We start from the raw sequence: 18,516 nt of genomic DNA, 5'->3' as shown, positions 1-18,516 counted from the left end.
GATCCACTGTTTTTCATGAAATTTTTTTTTTAAATTGTAGACCTGTAACTTACAGAAATATGTCCGAACACGGGTTCTAGTAGATAATATGAATATAAAAAATGTATTTACTTTTATTTTTTTTTTATCTTTTTGTATTGGATTGGATACCGGAGTTTGTATTCAATCCAATATAAAATGAGCGTTTGAATTTACCAGTTATGTACTTTGTATTAGTTTTATATTATTTTGTATTGGATTGGATACGCAAGTTTGTATCCAATCAAATACAAAATATAAATTTGAATTTCCAAGTTATTTACTTTTATTTTATTTTTTTTTATTTTTTGTATTGGATTGGATACGCAAGTTTGTATCCAATCAAATACAAAAGATAAATTTGAATTTCCAAGTTATTTACTTTTATTTATTTATTTATTTTTTTTGTATTGGATTGGATACAGGAGTTTGTATTCAATCCAATACAAAATGACAGTTTGAATTTACCAATTACACACTTTGTATTTATTTGAATTATTTTGTATTGGATTGAATACAGGAGTTTGTATTGAATCCAATACAAAATGAATGAATGAGTTTCTATTTGAATTTCCCGCACACGCGTCGACGTCATCACGCACGCAGAAGCCTTCCGTTTTTTTTTCTCCGCCGGACGGCTTCTCGCTTCAGAGATCATCCGGCGCTGGACGAAGACGGACGTGGACGATCAGCGGGACCAGGTAAGATGCTGGCCGGTATCTTGTGTTCAGCCGGCCGGGATCTTGTGTTCAGCCGGCCGGTCCCGCTGGCACCCGACGCTGGAGAGGGAGATCGACGGATGGACGGAGGACGACCCTGGAATAGGAAAACGACGCTGGAATCCTTACCTCCATGGTCCCGCTGGATGTGCATAGCAGGACCATGGAGGTAAGGATGTGACAAAATTACGGGGTTAACCATCCTAGCCATTTTTTTTTGCCCGACCTTCGTACGGGCATAACGGCTAGGTGGTTAAAAGATATACAAAGAAATGACCTGAATTGCTATCTGTGTTTAGACAGAAAATAGGAGACAAATTCTCGACCAGGTTGTAATAATGAAGAAGCGGGTGTTCTAGGCTAAGACAATGTTACTTTAAGGTGTTTGTTTATAATATGGGTGTATGGATGTAACCAAATTATCACAGGAATCTGACATGTGAACAGAGACTATCCAACGTCATTCATGGATCCTTCCCGGTGAATCAACAAACAGAAGGTGGACGACCTCAATGGAAGTAAAGGGAGAAAAGCACAGCGGGGTGTCGATCACTAAGAGTTAGAGAACAGAACTAAAATGATACCTAGCAGCAATATATATTAGCAGTTACATAGTTAGTCAGGTTGAAAAAAGACATAAGTCCATCAAGTTCAACCCCTAGGGAAATAAACATATCCCAGATATAAAACCCTATGGACATAGTTGATCCAGAGAAAGGAAAAAAAAAAAAAAAAAAAACACGGGTACAAATTGCTCCAAAAGGGGAAAAAATCCTTCCTGATTTCATGAGGCAATCGAATGTTCCCTGGATCAACAGTCTGTTTTCTTTTATCTGTGCTTCTAGAAAAACATCCAGCTTTTTTCTTACTACTTCCTGAGGGAGCATATTCCACATTTTCCCAGATCGTACAGTGAAGAATCCCTTCCTTATCCAGAGATTACTTTTATTTTCCTCCAGACGTAAAGATTGCCCTCTTGTCCTTTGAAATGATCTTAAAGTGAATAATTGGGAAGAGAGTTCTCTATATGGACCATTTAAATATTTATACACGGCAATCATTTTCCCCCTTATACGTCTCTTCTCAAGGGAGAATAAATTCAGTTCAGCTAATCTCTCCTCATAGCTGAGCTCCTCAAGTGTTTAGGAGAATGTTCACGGGAACTGTAAACATACTGTAAGCAATATATAGATGATGTATATTATGTGTATATGTGTGTATATATATTATTAATAAATGAGCAGAAAGTAGGAGCAAGCCGAATAGGATGAGGAAGACCATTCCAGAGAGTTGGGGCAGCTCTAGAAAGGTCTTAGAGCTGTGCGTGTGATGAGGTTATGAGTGAGGAAGCCATTAGTAGGTCATTGGAGGGGTGAAGCGAGCGGCTAGGGGAGTATTTCTTTACCAGGTAAGAAAGGTTAGTGGCATAAGAACTGTGGAGGGATTTGAAGGCAAAGCACAGGAGCTTGAATTTGATTCTAAGATGAAATGGAAGCCAGTGAAGATCAGAGAACAGAGAAGAGATGCAGAGGAGCGGAGGGAAGGATGGATGAGTCTGGCTGCAGCATTCATAATAGATTGTAGAGGGTCGGGTTAGTAGAATACCAGAGAGAAGGAGGTTACAGTAGTCCAAATGAGAGATGATAAGAGCTTGTACAAGGAGTTTGGTGGTCTCTGGGGACAGGTAGGGGCGGATTTTGGAGATGTTGCGTAGATGAAAGTGACAGGAACTGGAAATGTTCTGAATATGGGGGTAAATGAGAGGGCAGAATTAAAGGTGACGCCAAGACAACGTGCCTGAGGGGAGGGCCGAATAACAGTGTTGTCAACAGTTAGGAATATGTCAGGGGGAGATTTAGAATTTGAGGGGGGGAGATAATGGCCGTCAGGCAACATGAGACCTTATCCTGAACTGAGGGAGACAGGTCAGGGGTGGACAGATAGATTTGAGTGTCATCAGCATATAGATGGTACTATAAGCCAAAGGGGGCTTTGAGACTACCAAGCGAGGAGGTGTACAGAGAAAAGAGAACCGGTCCAAGGACTGACCCTTTGAGTGTCATCAGCATACAGATGGTGTGTGTGTGTGTGTGTATATATATATATATATATATGTATATATATATATATATATATCAGCAGCAGTATATACAGAGAATATAATTACACATGGACAGCAGCACTTGAATTATATACAGAGGAGCAGAGTGTGCAGCAGGGGTAAAGGGTCCAACGGTAAACGTTGTCCTTGAGGGGTATATAGTAGGGAATAATGTAAAAGTTTGACATAAGCAATACTGTACTCAGATTCTGCCAGTTCTTTAGGATGCCTTAAAGTTGTAGATGATATTTTTTTTAATTTTCAAAATATTAAGAGGACCCCCAGATGGCTGCCCCCTCACCCAGAAAAATTACCACAATGGTGAAAAAACACCCCTTCCAAAAAGCGCTTTCCTTTTCTGAGGATAGGATAGACCACACTATAATAACACTTGTTATGCTTCTGTTAAAACTGGTGGTGATGTTAATTAAATGTATTTAGCTAGGTACACACGTCAAATTTTTCTCGCCCGATAATTGGCTCGGGGCAGTTATCGGGCGGGATTCTGCCATGTGTACAGCCGCGTCTGCCGTGTGTACAGCCCGTTCATCGTCTGTGGATCCGTCCTCCCCCTCCCCTCTCTATTGAGCAGAACGGTGCTGTATGTACAGCACTCATTCATAAAAGTCATATCATAAAAGATCCTTTCCAATGACAAGAATTGCACGTGTGTACGCAGCTTTAGAGTGCCCCATGCTGGTATGCAAAAAAGTTGGGTAGGAAACAAAAAAGGACCTTACACCAGAATGTCTTTTAGTTACGTTTTAAATAGCATAAATAGTTAAATGCATAGTAATCTATTCATACCTTACCTTTAGTCTGATTTATCTGATAAAAAAAAATTGAATATGGATTCTGTGTTGTTTGTGTAGTTGTCAAATGTTCCAACGTTGGGCCTGAATTTTTAAAGCTCCCCAAGCCTGGAACAGATAGACCATCATGGGTGAACCTGGGTGATCCAGAAAACCTGGGTAGGATCTGGTCCAGGATTGAAAACATTTGCCAACTAAAAGCAAATATTTTTAGGAAATTTATTCCAGGTTTGCTGGATCATCCACGTTCACCCATGATATTCCATTTTCTCCAGCTTTGAAAATGTATATAGTAATGCAGAATAGCATTCAACATGGTTAAATTCCCTACTTTTAGCCACAACCAATCCCAGCACACATTTTACACTTCCATTAACACACATTTACCCATATTCAAGCTATGTAAACAATTCAAAGTAAAATAGTCACAAAATAACACAATTACACCCTGTGCCCTGAAGAGTAAACTAAAATGAGAAATGTTGATTTACATTGACACCTAGTGGTGATTTTTCATATTGCAGTTGTCTTAATAAACAATTTTTTTTTTTTTTAATAAGAAAATATACTTTGTAGCAATGGTAAAAAAAATAGCATTTTTGGGTGGATGGCTTCTATGTTGGTAGAGAACACTTTTTCTTCTGCTTTTGTGCATTAAGTTGTGTAGTAATGCTGAGGCACAGGGAAAAAATGAAAACTACAGGTTTAGTACAAAGGTTTTTCTTTTTAGGTAATTCTGGCATTTTTCTATAGGAGCAAATTATTTGACCGAACCATGCAGAAGGGATGTTTAAAGCCTCTAATACTCACAGCTCCCTTTTAGTGTGCCCATGTTGCCACCATACTCCTTTTTTCTTGTGATTCCCACTAATATCATTCCATCTAAGATTCTACATAAAAATTTAAGCTGCAATTATTGCCATTGCTGTGGGATTGTCACAGACATCATCACTTACTTGGCTGTAGCTGGGACTTTTGTGTTTTGGCCTACTCAGCTTGTCTGTGAGGGTTGCTTTAAGCAGGTGATAAGACGCTCTAGTATTTACCTTCCCCAAGGTGCATGTCTAGATAGGAGTCTGGTTTAAATTATTACTATTTGTTTCTCCTTTTTAAAGGTACTTATATTTTAAAATAGAAATTCATAAGTTTCCCCGTAATATTGAAACCGGAACTTTATGGAGTGTGGAACACTTCTTCTCAGGCCTCATGGCTTCCCGAAACATTGGAGGGTCCCAACGGAACACAGAGATCTTCAGTTGAGATAAAAACATACATCATTATCAACTTTAAGAATAAAGTTTATTTATGTCCCCAGAAGAAAAGATCCATCATCATCTGTGTCATCATGCAGGGAATTCAGAGTAAGGTCATTGACCAAACAGTCTGCAAAATTCAAAGGGATGATGGACTGAACTTGGGCAGTTTTACTCATTTCTGTTTGCTAGTACAGTGCCGTTCTATAGAGCAACACTAGGATGAAATGTACTAGAGACATGGAGGAGTTTCATTAAAGAATTCAAAGAGAAAGCAATGTAAAAATTGTCAGGACGGCATTTTAAAGACACAGGCTAAGTATCACCAAAGGGTGCATGAGCAGTTTAGTAAAGAAAAATGGCAACAGGAGGGTCTTTTGTATTTGTGTTATTGTAACTTAGTAACTGAGTTATTGTAGACTTAGGCAAAGAGAAAAAGACTTTCACTAGCTTTAAATGAATGTATAAATTAATGAGTATATTTGTGGGGAGCCACCTCTTTTGTTGAAGAAATGAACAAAATTGAAGGAGAGGAAAGAGGTTTATGGCTCAGAGGTTTTTGGTTTAAATCTTAGTTATATATTGATACAGTTTAGTTTCATACATTATTATACAAATTACATAGTATCCAAAATGTAACCCAGTCAAGGTTAAGTAGTCACCGGGCTGGGATGTTTGGCACCAGACATAGATGTTTTAACTAATAAATTGAGATAACCGTTTTAGTTGAAAATTAGTCCCGACGCGTTTCGCCAGTGTAGGCTTATTTAGGGGTTTGACTATACAGTCTTTGGATGGTTAGTGGTAAGGCTTACAAATAAAGCGTTGTTAGTAGCAGATAAAGCAGGGTACGGCAGTCTATACCACGTCTCCTGGAGACACATAGGTTTAGGTAAAGATTTAGTAGAGTAGTGGCTAAAAAAAAAACATGCTGTTATTTCAATTGATGTATTCAGAATAGGGCTGTAGATGTACAGCGATAGTTTGAGTAATCAGTATGGGATAACGCAGATCAGTCTATTTGTCGGAAGATTTCTTCCATCGGGTTCTGCATCTTCTCAGTATCTTGTCTTCGGTCTGGGGCAGAGGGAACCCCGGGCGCCGACATCTTCTTCTCTTTTTTCTGGGTTCTTCTTTCTGCGTCACTCGATCTCGCACTCTGCAGGCGTGAGATCGGGTCACATAGATTGGTAGAAATTGCCGATCTCACTGCGCATGCTAATTTAAATTTTTACCTTACATAAAATGTTAGACAACACATTTATGTAAGGTATAAAATTACCCTATTTTAGGGGGGGATGGTTAAAACCCTTAAAAAAAAAGGATGAAGCCCTCCTTTCCTGCCTTTATCGCCATAACAATAAAGGCAGAGTGTGCAGAGCCTCCCCAGATACATACGTCACACATTCCAGGAGGCTTCCCACTGCTCCTTCTGCACATGCCCAAACTCAGGCATACGCAAAAGGAGCATTTTCTTCAATGGGGGAAAAAATGTCGATCTCATGCATGTGCAGTGATTTGTTCCTGCAAATGTACAGGGAAGCTCATTATGACGCATGTTCAATCTCAGGCATACGTAGAAGGAGCAGCCCACAGCTCCCTGAGATTTGAGACGTATGCATCCCGGGGGGATTTGGGTTTCTTTAATGTCATGATGGTAAAGATAGAAGGGGAGAAGCCTCTATTTTAAAAAGTAATAAAAATGTTTTTTTTTTTCCAATATATAAAAAGCAATGGCCGCCCTTTTATATAATGGTAAAAATGTCATGATAGGTCTGCTTTAACAGTCCTGTTATGTCCTGTAATATGCATCAATACCACCAGATGGCGCTGCTCATTGTAGGTGAAGGGTAGATCACGTGACGGACAGCCGGGGTTTCCCGCCCTCTCCCTGTAGTCTAGCGCTTCCTTGGTTGTCAGGGTAACTGGCGTGTTTTCGTAACGCGTCGGCCTGCAATCCTAATCTCAATATGGCGGAGTGAGACTTCAGGGAACTGGCAACAGAAAGCGAAGGAGGCCGCAATCTATACCGTCTTGTTCAGCACACTACGCGGGGTGAGAGGACGGCCGAGCCGCTCTGTGTATTGGGGGCTGTATTTGTGTGTGTGAGGACCGCTCTGTACCCGCCATGTTTCCTCTCTGTGTGCTGGGGGACCCAGGGCCGGCTGGGTTGTTGTCATTGGCGCCTGTTATTTGTCAGATGTGGCCCCATGGGGACACAACCTATATCCAGTCAGCACCACTCCAATAATACAGCGATAAGCTGCAATCTGAGACATTGGGGATTCCCGTACATGAAATCTGTTAAGAATGAGGAGAATTCCCTCAGCTCTGATATAAGGGCCCCCAATGGAAGGTTCCCAGTGTTCAGGTTCTGTGCTCTCAGGCCTAATGGGATGGTAATAAATACCTGACAGAGGTTCTAACTCCTCACTACTAAACTTTAAAATTAGGTCAGTGAATACATTCTGCCTTCTGACAAAGTGATTAGTTTTCAGAACAAATAATATTTCTTGTAATGCTGACCCGGTGTTATTGACGTGCCCTGTGGTGTGTTTACATTGCAGGGTGACTATAGGGCTGGGGTGCCACTCAGGCCCGCAGTATGCACTGCATGCACCCTTAAAACTACAAATCCCAGAATGCTCTGCTGGCACGTCAATCAGGACCCACAAGCGCCCCCCTCCTCTGTTGACATTCATTAGCATCCTTCCCCAATTGTAGATATTTTTTCAGTAAAATATGAAGGTGGGCCTACAACTTTGCCTAAACTTTTCATTTTAGCCCATTGTGTATTTGAATTTGACACCCCTGCTATAGGGTAAGAACAGAACCCATGTATGATTTGTAGGCTGGGATTATATTTATCTGTACTGCCTATTTATAGGCTATTTCCAACCCCAGCAATCCCACCCCCCATCCTTCCAGCCGACGTTACAATGACTGGTGACGGCAACCCCAAACGATGGCGGCGTAACTCCCCTAATCATGTGACCCTGCTTAGCTAAGGGAATAGGCTGCACGGTCTTGGAAGAGGGAGGGGCATATGCTTCCCTGGTATGGCAGTGCTGACACAGCGTCAGATGATTGGTGACCGGGTAGCGGTCTGATGATGTGCATCAATCCACTACCATCATCTAACATCTATATGGGGCATCTATATAGGTTGCCAACCTTTCGGACCTCATGGATCACCAAATTCAACATTTTAAATCCCGCAAACCAGTAATATGAATTTTTTTTAAAAGATAAATACATTTGTCAAATAATGATCTTCCTAATGGTGCCTGACAAGGACTGTGGACGCTCTGATTCATTGATCAGCTCACGGTTAAGTGATGTATTACTTTTGTTACTATTATCATTAGTTGCATTATCTTTGGTTTTACTAAAGCTACGTACACACTTCCAATTATTATCGTTGGAAAACGAACGACGAACGTTCGTGCACGATATATATGAAAGATCGTATAGCACCCATCCTGCACATAGAGATAACGACACGATCGTTCGTAGATATTGTACACACAATAGATACGATCGTTTGAGCGATAGAGGAACTATGTGCACGACAGGAAAGTGAACGGACGTTCGTTCATCACGCATGCTCTGAACATGGACGATCAACGAACGACCGTACACACGAACGATGTTCAACGATCCTCGTCCAATCCGATCCGTCGGTCCGGTCGGTCGTTTCCAGCGATTTTCCTCGTTCGTCGGCGTCGTTGGTTACTTTTTTACGAACGATTTTTTGCCCAATCGATCGTTCGTCGTTCGATTGGAACGATAAAAATTGGAAGTGTGTACGCACCTTTAGAAATGTAAAATAATCTTTGCTTTTTCTCACTCATTATGGGTTTATTTCATTCTAATCTAAGCACAAAGAAGAAATTGTTATCAAAGTCAAACTATTTGATGCCATTTATTATAACAGTTAAAGAAAATACACAGTTAAAGAGGAACTAAACTGAAAACAAAGCCTAAAACAGAACAAAATCACTTACCTTCAATCCCACAGGCAGTTATTATTAATAAAACATAAAAATTGCAAATGTCCAAATTTTTCTGTGGACCACCAAAATTTTTTCACGGACCACCGTTTTTCGACCGCTGTGCTAGACCTAATATCCTAATCACTGTCACAAGGTGTGGGAGTCATATACACCCCCCTTAAGGAGGCCGGGGCTTTGTCACATCTGCCGGCATGAATAGGATGACTGTCTCTTTAGCCGAAAGACGTCAAAGCATGTAAAGGGATCCGCTCCGCTTCATATACTGAATTAAATCCCCACTCCTGGCCGTCCTGGCTCCAAGGCCACACTGCACCCCTTTATTGCACTACCAGCCTGGCTGTACATGGTGGGGATTTCAGCAGGGACTGGTCCTGCCATGGATATTTTTTATATGAAATGAGGGGTTTTGGAAACTTTTACTCTGCTCCTTCCCTTGTTCCTCCTCCTTACCCTCATACAAATTCTAAATACCTGATTTTAGTTTCAGTGGCATCCTCACAAATGCTCTGCAATGCTGTTGTGAGAGTCTGACAGCTGACTGTACATGACTTCCTGAAAACAGGAAGCTGTTCTAGCACCCATAGGTGAATCTCAGCCTTCAAATCTGAAGAAAACCAAATCCAGTTATTGAAAAGTGTGGGCTAGGGACAGCTCATCTAGGGTTACATTGGGGTTGTCCAGTCTCATGGCTGGGATCTGCAGGCATTAAAGTTTCAATTGAGAGTCAGGAAATGTATGTGAAATACTGATCTGTGTATGGTCATCATGGCCTGGATTTTGTGGCTTGGAGCTAGATGAAGCCGGGTTTCCATCAGTCAGGGAATAGGGTGGGCTCTGTCTGACACGCTGCAGCTTCTAATGTAAAAACCTGTGAGCCTAGCTGTGTGGCAGTAATATCACTTAGGCTGTGTTTATTTTCAATGTTTCTCAGTGCTCAAGATTGGTATTACATGACTCCAATAGACAGTGCTGGGCCTGGCAGGCATTGAAATAGAAGGTGGTTATCATTAATTTGTATATTATTATTAATAAACAGGATTTATATAGCGCCAACATATTACGCAGCACTGTACAATAAATAGGTTATCATTTGCCAAGAATGGTTCTGAAGTTATTTCCAGCTTCTGTGAGGACAAAGCTTTGTTCAGGCTAAGCACCGTACCATGTGGTGTTTTTATTATATGGATACAGTGGGGGCTAATACCTGGTATTTTGGTGAAAAATCTGACATAAGGAGGAATTAAAGACTATTTATTGTTTTTCTGTCAGGAAAAGGACTGTGCAAGTCTCGTGTCAAACATATTTCTGTGTGTCAGTACACTGAGCTGTGCAAGCAGGAGAATATTGGGTGAAAATAGATTCACCAGAGGAAATCTACAGGGATTGCAGAGTTGGAGGTTTGTCTAGCAGAATCTGCACGGATTTTGTGCTTAGTCCCATTTTCCAGAACGTTTACTGAAGTTTAATATTCCCCTGTCATGATTTTAATTTTACACATACTTTGCACAAACTAGTAAAATGTGTATATAGATGAGATTTCTGTCACTGGAAATCATCTATCCTGATCATTTGCAATGACAGGAGGAACAAAATAAATGCTGTATGCCTGGTGCTGTTCTTATAATCAATCATGGAGGGGGAAAGAAGGTACAGTGGTCATCCCAGTGGTCATTAATTTGCTGGGGTGATTGATGAAAGATGGAGATGTTCTGCTAGATTTTTGCTTGTGATCATCATGATTGTTCATCTTTGGTGAATATAATCCAGGATTTTGGTAGCATTACTCTCAGTGGAGTGACAAAGCAGTGACTACATGCTAAGGTAGAATACATAGTAGTGGAGGTTTGTGATGTCTGGCAGGGGTGGATAAGAACTGATAACAAAGCTTAGAGGAAATCTGTTGGAAGTGGAGCTCAGCAGAGATGGAGGGGGTGTGGAGCAAGGTTCAGGTTTGTTCCATGGTAAAGAAGAGAGGGTTGTCCTGACTTTAGTGTATATATACTATATTATACATCAGGGGTGTCAAACTTGTGGGCCAAATCTGGCCCTCAACATACTTTTTTTATGGCCCCCAAAGGAATCCTAACTATAAATTGCAGCACAGCTGCATTGAAATAGCACCGCTACAATTCCCGGCATCATTGGTGTCTATAGACCAGCCGCCTCTCTGCCTATGCGTGGCCCCCCATTGGACTGTTTTATAGACTCAGGGAATTGTAGTAGCCGTGCTAATTCAGTTTCAAGTTTGACCCACGACTTTGTCTAAGTTTTTAATTTTGGCCCACTGTGTATTTGGGTTTGACACCCCTGTTATACATCATGTCTGAAGGAGAACCATGTATGGGGCTGTACTAGGCTGGTCCCTGTCTTCCCTGCTTCTGATTGGTCTGTGTGTACTCTTCTATCTGACTGCACAGATATTTAACATGTCACAGCACTGAGAGAGAATACACAGCTAGTGGTGATTATAAATATTAGTAGGACTACACAGGACTGATATGTAGGTGCACTTCATACTTGACATGTTACAATGCCTGCGGGGTAGGTATTGCTATGTGTGAGAGTGACTCCTAACTTTCTGATGTGTACATTATAGCTGTGTATAGATTGCAGGGACTGTGAATGGAGATCCCCCGACCGGATGTATGTAGGTGCTTGCGGCACGTGTCCGGTGCCATCAGCAGACAGATAACGATTCCCGGTTCCTAATGTATAGATGAAGCCGCCAGGTGCAGCAGGAGGGGGGTTTGGCGCCTCTTAGTGGCAGCCTGTGGTAGTGTACTGGCGCGGACTGCGTGCAGGTTGGCGGGATGGCTCTAGTTATTGTCAGTCCAACCCCCTGGCTGAATCGCACCGCCTCATATCGATCATTCCACCGCATCGCTGCGAACAAGTCAGTGTGAGATTGCGGGGAATCGTACCGCAGGGCCCGGCGACCTTTGTCAGGTTGGTGCTTGGATGGGATTGCTGTGTAATGATCGGGGATGGCATGGCTCTCGCTTTGTGGCCCGGTCAGCTCGTGTTGTGTTGCTGACCCATGAGGACCTTCTCTCCCTGAACTCCTCGGCACCCCCATCGTTGTCCCCTAGCCCTGTGCAATCACAGTTTGGGTAGGGGGTGGAGTTATAAAAATTTCATTTTGGAGGCTCAGCAACTCTCAGCTTCACCCATGTGTACAATATTCACCTTTATTTATCCTTTTATATCTGGTTAGTTCTCCTTGTGACATCTCCTGGCTAGGTAAAGTATGTCATGCACCTTGTGTGGATGATCTGTAGCTGCTTGTTGGGTTCTTTCATTTTGTTTTGCTGATTTGTCTTCTCCACCTTTTGTAAACAATCTCCCTTCAGAAGGCTGTAATTAGGAATGTTTATTTTCTATTGAGTGTCTCTTTATATGTGTGAACAGGTTCTGTGCCATTTAAACAAAGCTTGTGTCAGGGCTCATTCACACCAGTACTTGGCATTGATGTATATGTTTCCATGCAAAAATAGTGTTAACATAATGCACAGCTTCCATTAATTCATTGCTGCTGAATTTTCAGGACAGTTAGTACAAGGACAGCGCCAAACACAGTAACCTGATAGGAGTTTAACCCTTCCCATACTCTGCAAAACTTGAAAAAAAAGTTATGGGTATACATACAATTGTAAAGGTGAGGGAGGGTCAGTCAGAAGAAAAGGAGCTCACTGTGTCCTCAGAACTGCACTTTCTTCATTGAAGCTTTCTTATTGTGTCATTTTTTTCTCCAGGTTTTTAGTCACCCCTTTTCTCTAAGTTACTTATTTACAAAATGGCCACAGGAGGAGAAACACCTGAGGAGGGCAATATGGATCCGGATCTGCCTAACTGGAGTCATGAATCTTTGGAGGACAGACTGAATAATATGGTATATTTTTCACATTATTCACAAGATGTTGTAGTCATGGTTTCTTCTTCTGACATTACCACAAACAAAAGGCATCTTTGGCTAAAAGTAACACAGGTCCACATTTGTGCCCACGTGAACACCATGCATGGACTTCTGGCTACACTTGTCCATATCATGATGGAACAATAATAGCATCTTTTGCAGGTCTTTAAAGGAACATCATTTCATGAATCCCACATTGTGAACATATTTAGTGTGTTTGTGAGCATATTTAAACATTTTCTTTTTCGTACATTCATTAATTTTAAGCGTTCACACAGTGCTAGCAACCTCTGTTGTCTGTTACCAAGGGGTGATCTGTGAAAATCTCCACTTGCCTTGTGAAAAGTCCAGGACTGGATACTTACTCCTTCATTTTCCTATTTGGCTTTTCCAATTAAAGTGTATGGAAACCTTAGCAGGAAGTTTTTATATATACGTTTTACCATGATTTCCAAAGTCTCCAAAATACACAGTCTGGAAAAATACCATACATGCATATATACTGGAAATGCTGTAAAAAGATTGCAGCAGATCATTAATTGACTTATAACAAAGGATGAAGGGTGTCAAAAGAATAATTTTATTGAAAAAATTGTTTATGGTACTAGATCCTTCAACAAACTAAGAATAATTAAGTTAGGATACCTAGCTACATTTCCATGCCATGACCACATACTGTAGGAAGCAGCCACTCTCTTACTGAAACTGAGGGACAATACAAAATTTTCAGTTGTCGGAAAAGGGAAAATCTTTCCATTGACAGCTTAGAGAGGATTTTTCTGCCTTGTTTATGGGAGAAGAAAAATCTCCCCAATAAGACACAGACTGGCAATAAAGCCTTCCAAATTTTGGCCAATTTGTACTGATTTGCAAATTGAAATGCCTTATGATTAGGGGCTCCCGTATTTACCTGATTCACCTTCCCCATCTTAAAACTGTCATAAATATTAAGATTTAAACATTTGACATATAAACATTTTAACATACATTATATACTTGCATATTACCTGAAGTGCATACATTGTCCCGGAAAAAAAAAGTAAGTTACATTGAGGCCATAAAATGCAGCCGTCACCACTAACATTCAAATTGTTATTCAGTAGAAATGAAAATATTGTGAATAGCTAAATCAATTGCCTGTTTTTAAACATTTATTTAAAATGAAAATAATAAAATTGGTGTGTTTATCTTTTTTTCCAATTAGTAAATGGTGCTTTGTCTTCATGTAAAATATAAGACAAACTTTTTAATATTAAACTGCACAGAAACACTTATTACACACAAGAAAAGCTTTGTTACATACTTTACAGTGTAAGCTAGGATTCATTTTTACTTTTCTTTCTGTTTTTTAATAAATACACTACTTTAAATATTTTTATACTTTCTATTTAAGGATTGGAGTGGACAGAAGAAAGCTAACCGATCCTCTGAGAAAAACAAAAAGAAGTTTGGCATGGAATGTGAGACACGGCTTACAAATGACATCTCTCCTGGGTCATCTCCTGGTGTTGGTCGTAGGAGGACCAGAACACCACATACCTATCCACATACTAGATACATGTCCCAGATGTCTGTCCCTGAACAGGCAGAGTTGGAAAGACTGAAGCAGAAAATAAATTTTGGGGATTTGGACCAGGTGTGTTGTCTTAGATGCTTATTGTTGTTTCTTACTAAATTATTTACTTCGATAAAGCTATCCTTTGTTCATTAAATGTCAGCGTCTAGCCTAAGATCTGGCAAAGCATAACCAGATACATATTGTGTATACAGGACTAGAGAATATGATGGTGCTGTCCAGGGTAAAATGTGCAGCCTGGATTTTCAACAAATACACATGTATACATGTAGTAAGCCAAGAAAAGCCTGGTGGTGGCCCTCAGGAAGCTCCTTGACTTTAACATACACATTATTATTACCTGCCAGCTGTTAAGATTCTTTATTCCAAGCAGTCCTATATGCTTTTAAATAAAAAAAATGTGGTTATGTGTTCTATAAATGAATTGTTATTATGTAAAAGTATGAGGAGGTTTCTGTATCATCTGAAACAACCAGGTAATTCCCTTATTTGGGGACCTATTGAATGCTATAGCCAGGGTATGTGATGTGTGGTGCAGCAGCTTTTATTATAGTTTTATAAAGCACAGAGTAGCATATTTTTGGAGTTCAGAATGCACAGTTTAGTGTACATCTCCCTCTGCTTATTAAATTGAAAGGTATTGCTTTGTAGTTCACTTTTTACAGGATCAACAAGTATTTTTTGTACTTACAAATGGCCTGTAATAGGAAGTCTAATGAAACCACCGCAACCATCACTTACCACAATGTACAATTTTTATTTTGTCTTGGATTTGGATAGACTTTCATGTATGTGCTTTTTCCAACTGTGTTTGTGGCAAAAATGTGTATTTTACTTTTCAATTCTCTTTTCAGAGAAGCATTGGCAGCGACTCCCAAGGAAGAGCAACTGCGGCAAATAATAAAAGACAGCTTTCTGAGAATAGGAAGCCTTTCAATTTTTTACCCCTTCAGCTAAACACTAATAAAGACAAAACTGCTAAACCAAGCCCTCCAAAAAGAGAAACCAGTGTGTCTTCACTGCCTAAGGACTTGTTAACTTCTGCTTACTCTAAAGATTTGGTTCACAATTTTCAGGCATCCTTGTCAGATGATGTGGAAGGAGAAACAGCCATTGACAGTAGCCAGGTAAAGTTGATTTTCTCACATATTTTGGTACATTTACATTGTAACCTGCTGTAGTTTTGCAGAAAGATGTTTAAACTGTATATGAGATCACTTATTTAAATATATCTAATTCAGAAATTTATTGACAATTCAGTAATATTTCTTTTGGATAAAATGTCATCCAAATGGGGCGGGGGGGTCCCTAATAGTTATAAGACTCTAACTGCTTAACAGTGGAAGTAAGGTTATTGAAGCCTTTGTGAGTGTAGCAAAGGGTCCATTCAAATTGTATATACAATATATATCATAAACACTGAGCTGCAGTTACATCCAGAGGTTTAATGTCAATCAGAAGAGTGTCCTTGCTTCATTTTTCTTTTTTTCATACATGTCAGATGTGGTTATCCATATTCTCCCCCTAAACTTTATAAGTCAGTAACTGTGGTGTGACATGTCCTTTGAATTAAGAAAGCATTTAAAGAATATAATGTAGGCTAAGCTAAAATAACTGTTTTTTATAGTTTTATTTTTGTAATTAGTTTCTACTTACCAGAACAATAAATTGTAGTTGGGTGCCATGTATTGCTTGATTTTTAAAGGAAAGCTTTCAGGTCTTTTAAGATCTTTCCGAGCTGCCATTGTCAACTCCCGAAAATGTCCGTTCCTTGTTTGGAATCACAGATCTAGAACAAGTAGATACACAGGTGGATTATGACTTTGGTTGCAGTATGTTTGTTTTAAAAATCAAGCAAGGCACCCCTAACCTTTATACTTAAGAGCCTAGCAATGGCGGCCTTCATGTTTCTCTTGTAACAGGTGTACGTTAAATACAGATTTGTCCGGGTTTAAGCTAAACTGTAAGATATATAATTTCACTTGGGGGGTTCATTGCAAGTTCTCTTTGTTTTAGATTAGAGATGAGCATGTACATGTTTTCTGGTGGCTGAGGAGGGCTTGTCTCCTTTGAGCTGCCAGAAACACCTAAATTGTCTGTTTGTCCCCACTGTCTCCCTGCGGGTAAATCAAATCAAATATTCTACTTCAGCATTAAGTACTTTTTTAGGTCAGTAGAATTGAAATTGCATTCTGGTGTGTACAATAACCTGTGTTTGTCTTCATATCAATCATTGTGGTCCTGTAGTGCGCCTTTGATCTTAGATCCAGGCTTCTATCCAAGTAAGATAAAGGGCGAGTTTTCCCTTTTTTTATCTTTAAATGAAAGGTCTTCTATCACGCCAAAATGGATGTTTGCCGTGTGGTTAAGTGTAAGTGTGCCCAAAATAATCATCCTGCTGATGTGTGACCCCTTTCCTTCAGGTAATTGAAGTCAAGGCACTCAACTACTCAACTGAAATTTTATTTGACATTACAATGACAAGGGCTTCAGACAGTTTTCAGTGAATACAAAGTATCTTCTTGGAGAATGTATGGCTAATATTTTCTTTTTTTTAATTGGACATTGTTAAAAAAGATTCTTTTTAGATGCAAATGGGGTTCTTAAGCCCCCACAGATCTAAAGTACAAGTGGTAGGCTGCCTTGAATCATTTTGTTGTTTTTGTGATTGAAAGCTGTTTACCTTTAACTCAAAACTGCCCTTGTGTGTTAAGCTGATTTAGTTGTACAACTCGTTTAGTGCATACATGAGTTGTAGGTGGTTCCTAAACAAACGTGTATGTATATCTAATCCCTCTTTAGACAAGGGAACTTTGCCCAGTATTGTTTACAAGTACCCAAGCAACCTTTGACATTTTTTTTTCTGGATGTGAATTATCACACTCTGTTGGTTACTGTGGACACTTTATTTTTATTTCACTCTCTCTTAATCAGATTAACATTGCAATTAGAAAATGGCCATAAAAAGAGTAGTAATTGGATGCATTTATCTCTGGGCTGTACTGGCGGTTTGAGTTCTTCCATTCTAAGATTGGTTTACTGGTTACTTCATCTCTGTCTACTTCTGCAAATCCTAGCAGTAGATCTCTCTACTATCTAATTTGTTTGGATACGTTAAAGTATTTCCATTTCCAAAACTCATTTCAATTTTAGATATAGCAAACGGTAAATTTAGCGGCCCGCCTGTTCGAAAAGGTTGGCGACTGCTCCAATGCAAGCCCAGATTGAAGAAAAACCAGAGGGGCTGGGTTTAGATCTATTATATTAGGTTTTGAGATAACCTTTGTGCAATTCTTTCTTCTGTTACATATAGAGGCCAATGGTGTGCATGTTATCTGGGAAAACTGCAAAATCAGGTCCGCAAAAAGTCTCATTCTACCATCTTAATGTATCTTATTATAGAAGTTAGAATTATGCAGACATCCATTTAATTTTTTTTTTTCCTTTTGTAACACAAAATAAAAGCCACTCAGAACTTTATTATCCAGTAGTCACGATTCATACCTTTTTCTGTAGGTTGTGGGTAGACTTGTAAAGATTCGCAACTATATCTCTAAGGCCAGTTCCATGAGAGATGACCTTGTTGAGAAAAATGAAAGGTCTGCCAATGTTGAACGCTTGTCAAACTTAATTGACCATCTAAAAGCCCAGGAAAAGTGTTACCTTAAATTTCTTCAAAAAATGCTTGTAAGTCTGACTTTTACTGACTGCATGTTACGTGTTTGATGAAATTTTAAAAAACATGTACATTGTCTCCCGGCTGTTCTTTAGTCTTTTAAAATCTTTTTATACTAATGCCATATTTCAGGCTAGTGAAAATGAGGAGGATATCCGCACTATAGATTCAGCAGTGGGATCTGGTTCTGTAGCTGAGAGCACATCACTAAACATTGATGTGCAGTCTGGGGCTTCAGATACCACGGTAAGAACCTTTTTTAAATACCTGGTTACTTTTTAAGTATGTGAGCCCCTTCAGTTTAGATATGTGCAATAGTTTAGGTGGAGTATTTGTCCTACTGTTTTTTATTAACAATCCATTAGCAATTATTAATTGACAGTATAATTTATTCTCCTTGAATTTTCTTTTTAAACTTGGTTAAAATATATA

General features: G+C 39.7%; 1 protein-coding gene across 1 annotated transcript in view; it reads left to right on the top strand.

Annotated features, from left to right (window-relative positions):
• Window positions 1–6,812: 6,812 nt before the first annotated feature.
• Window positions 6,813–18,516, top strand: part of PCM1 (pericentriolar material 1) — a gene marked incomplete in the record, with an annotated part of 43,570 nt that continues 31,866 nt past the window's right edge. Inside the window, 6 exon segments of the mRNA XM_072406165.1 lie at window positions 6,813–6,958; window positions 12,672–12,808; window positions 14,226–14,468; window positions 15,263–15,535; window positions 17,925–18,095; window positions 18,217–18,330. Coding sequence (XP_072262266.1) covers window positions 12,713–12,808; window positions 14,226–14,468; window positions 15,263–15,535; window positions 17,925–18,095; window positions 18,217–18,330 — 897 coding nt within the window.

Source organism: Pyxicephalus adspersus, chromosome 3 (genome assembly GCF_032062135.1).
Source record: "Pyxicephalus adspersus chromosome 3, UCB_Pads_2.0, whole genome shotgun sequence".
Classification (NCBI taxonomy): Eukaryota; Metazoa; Chordata; class Amphibia; order Anura; family Pyxicephalidae; genus Pyxicephalus; species Pyxicephalus adspersus.
Note: the sequence above shows the minus strand (reverse complement) of the source record. Positions and strands in the feature narration are given on the sequence as shown.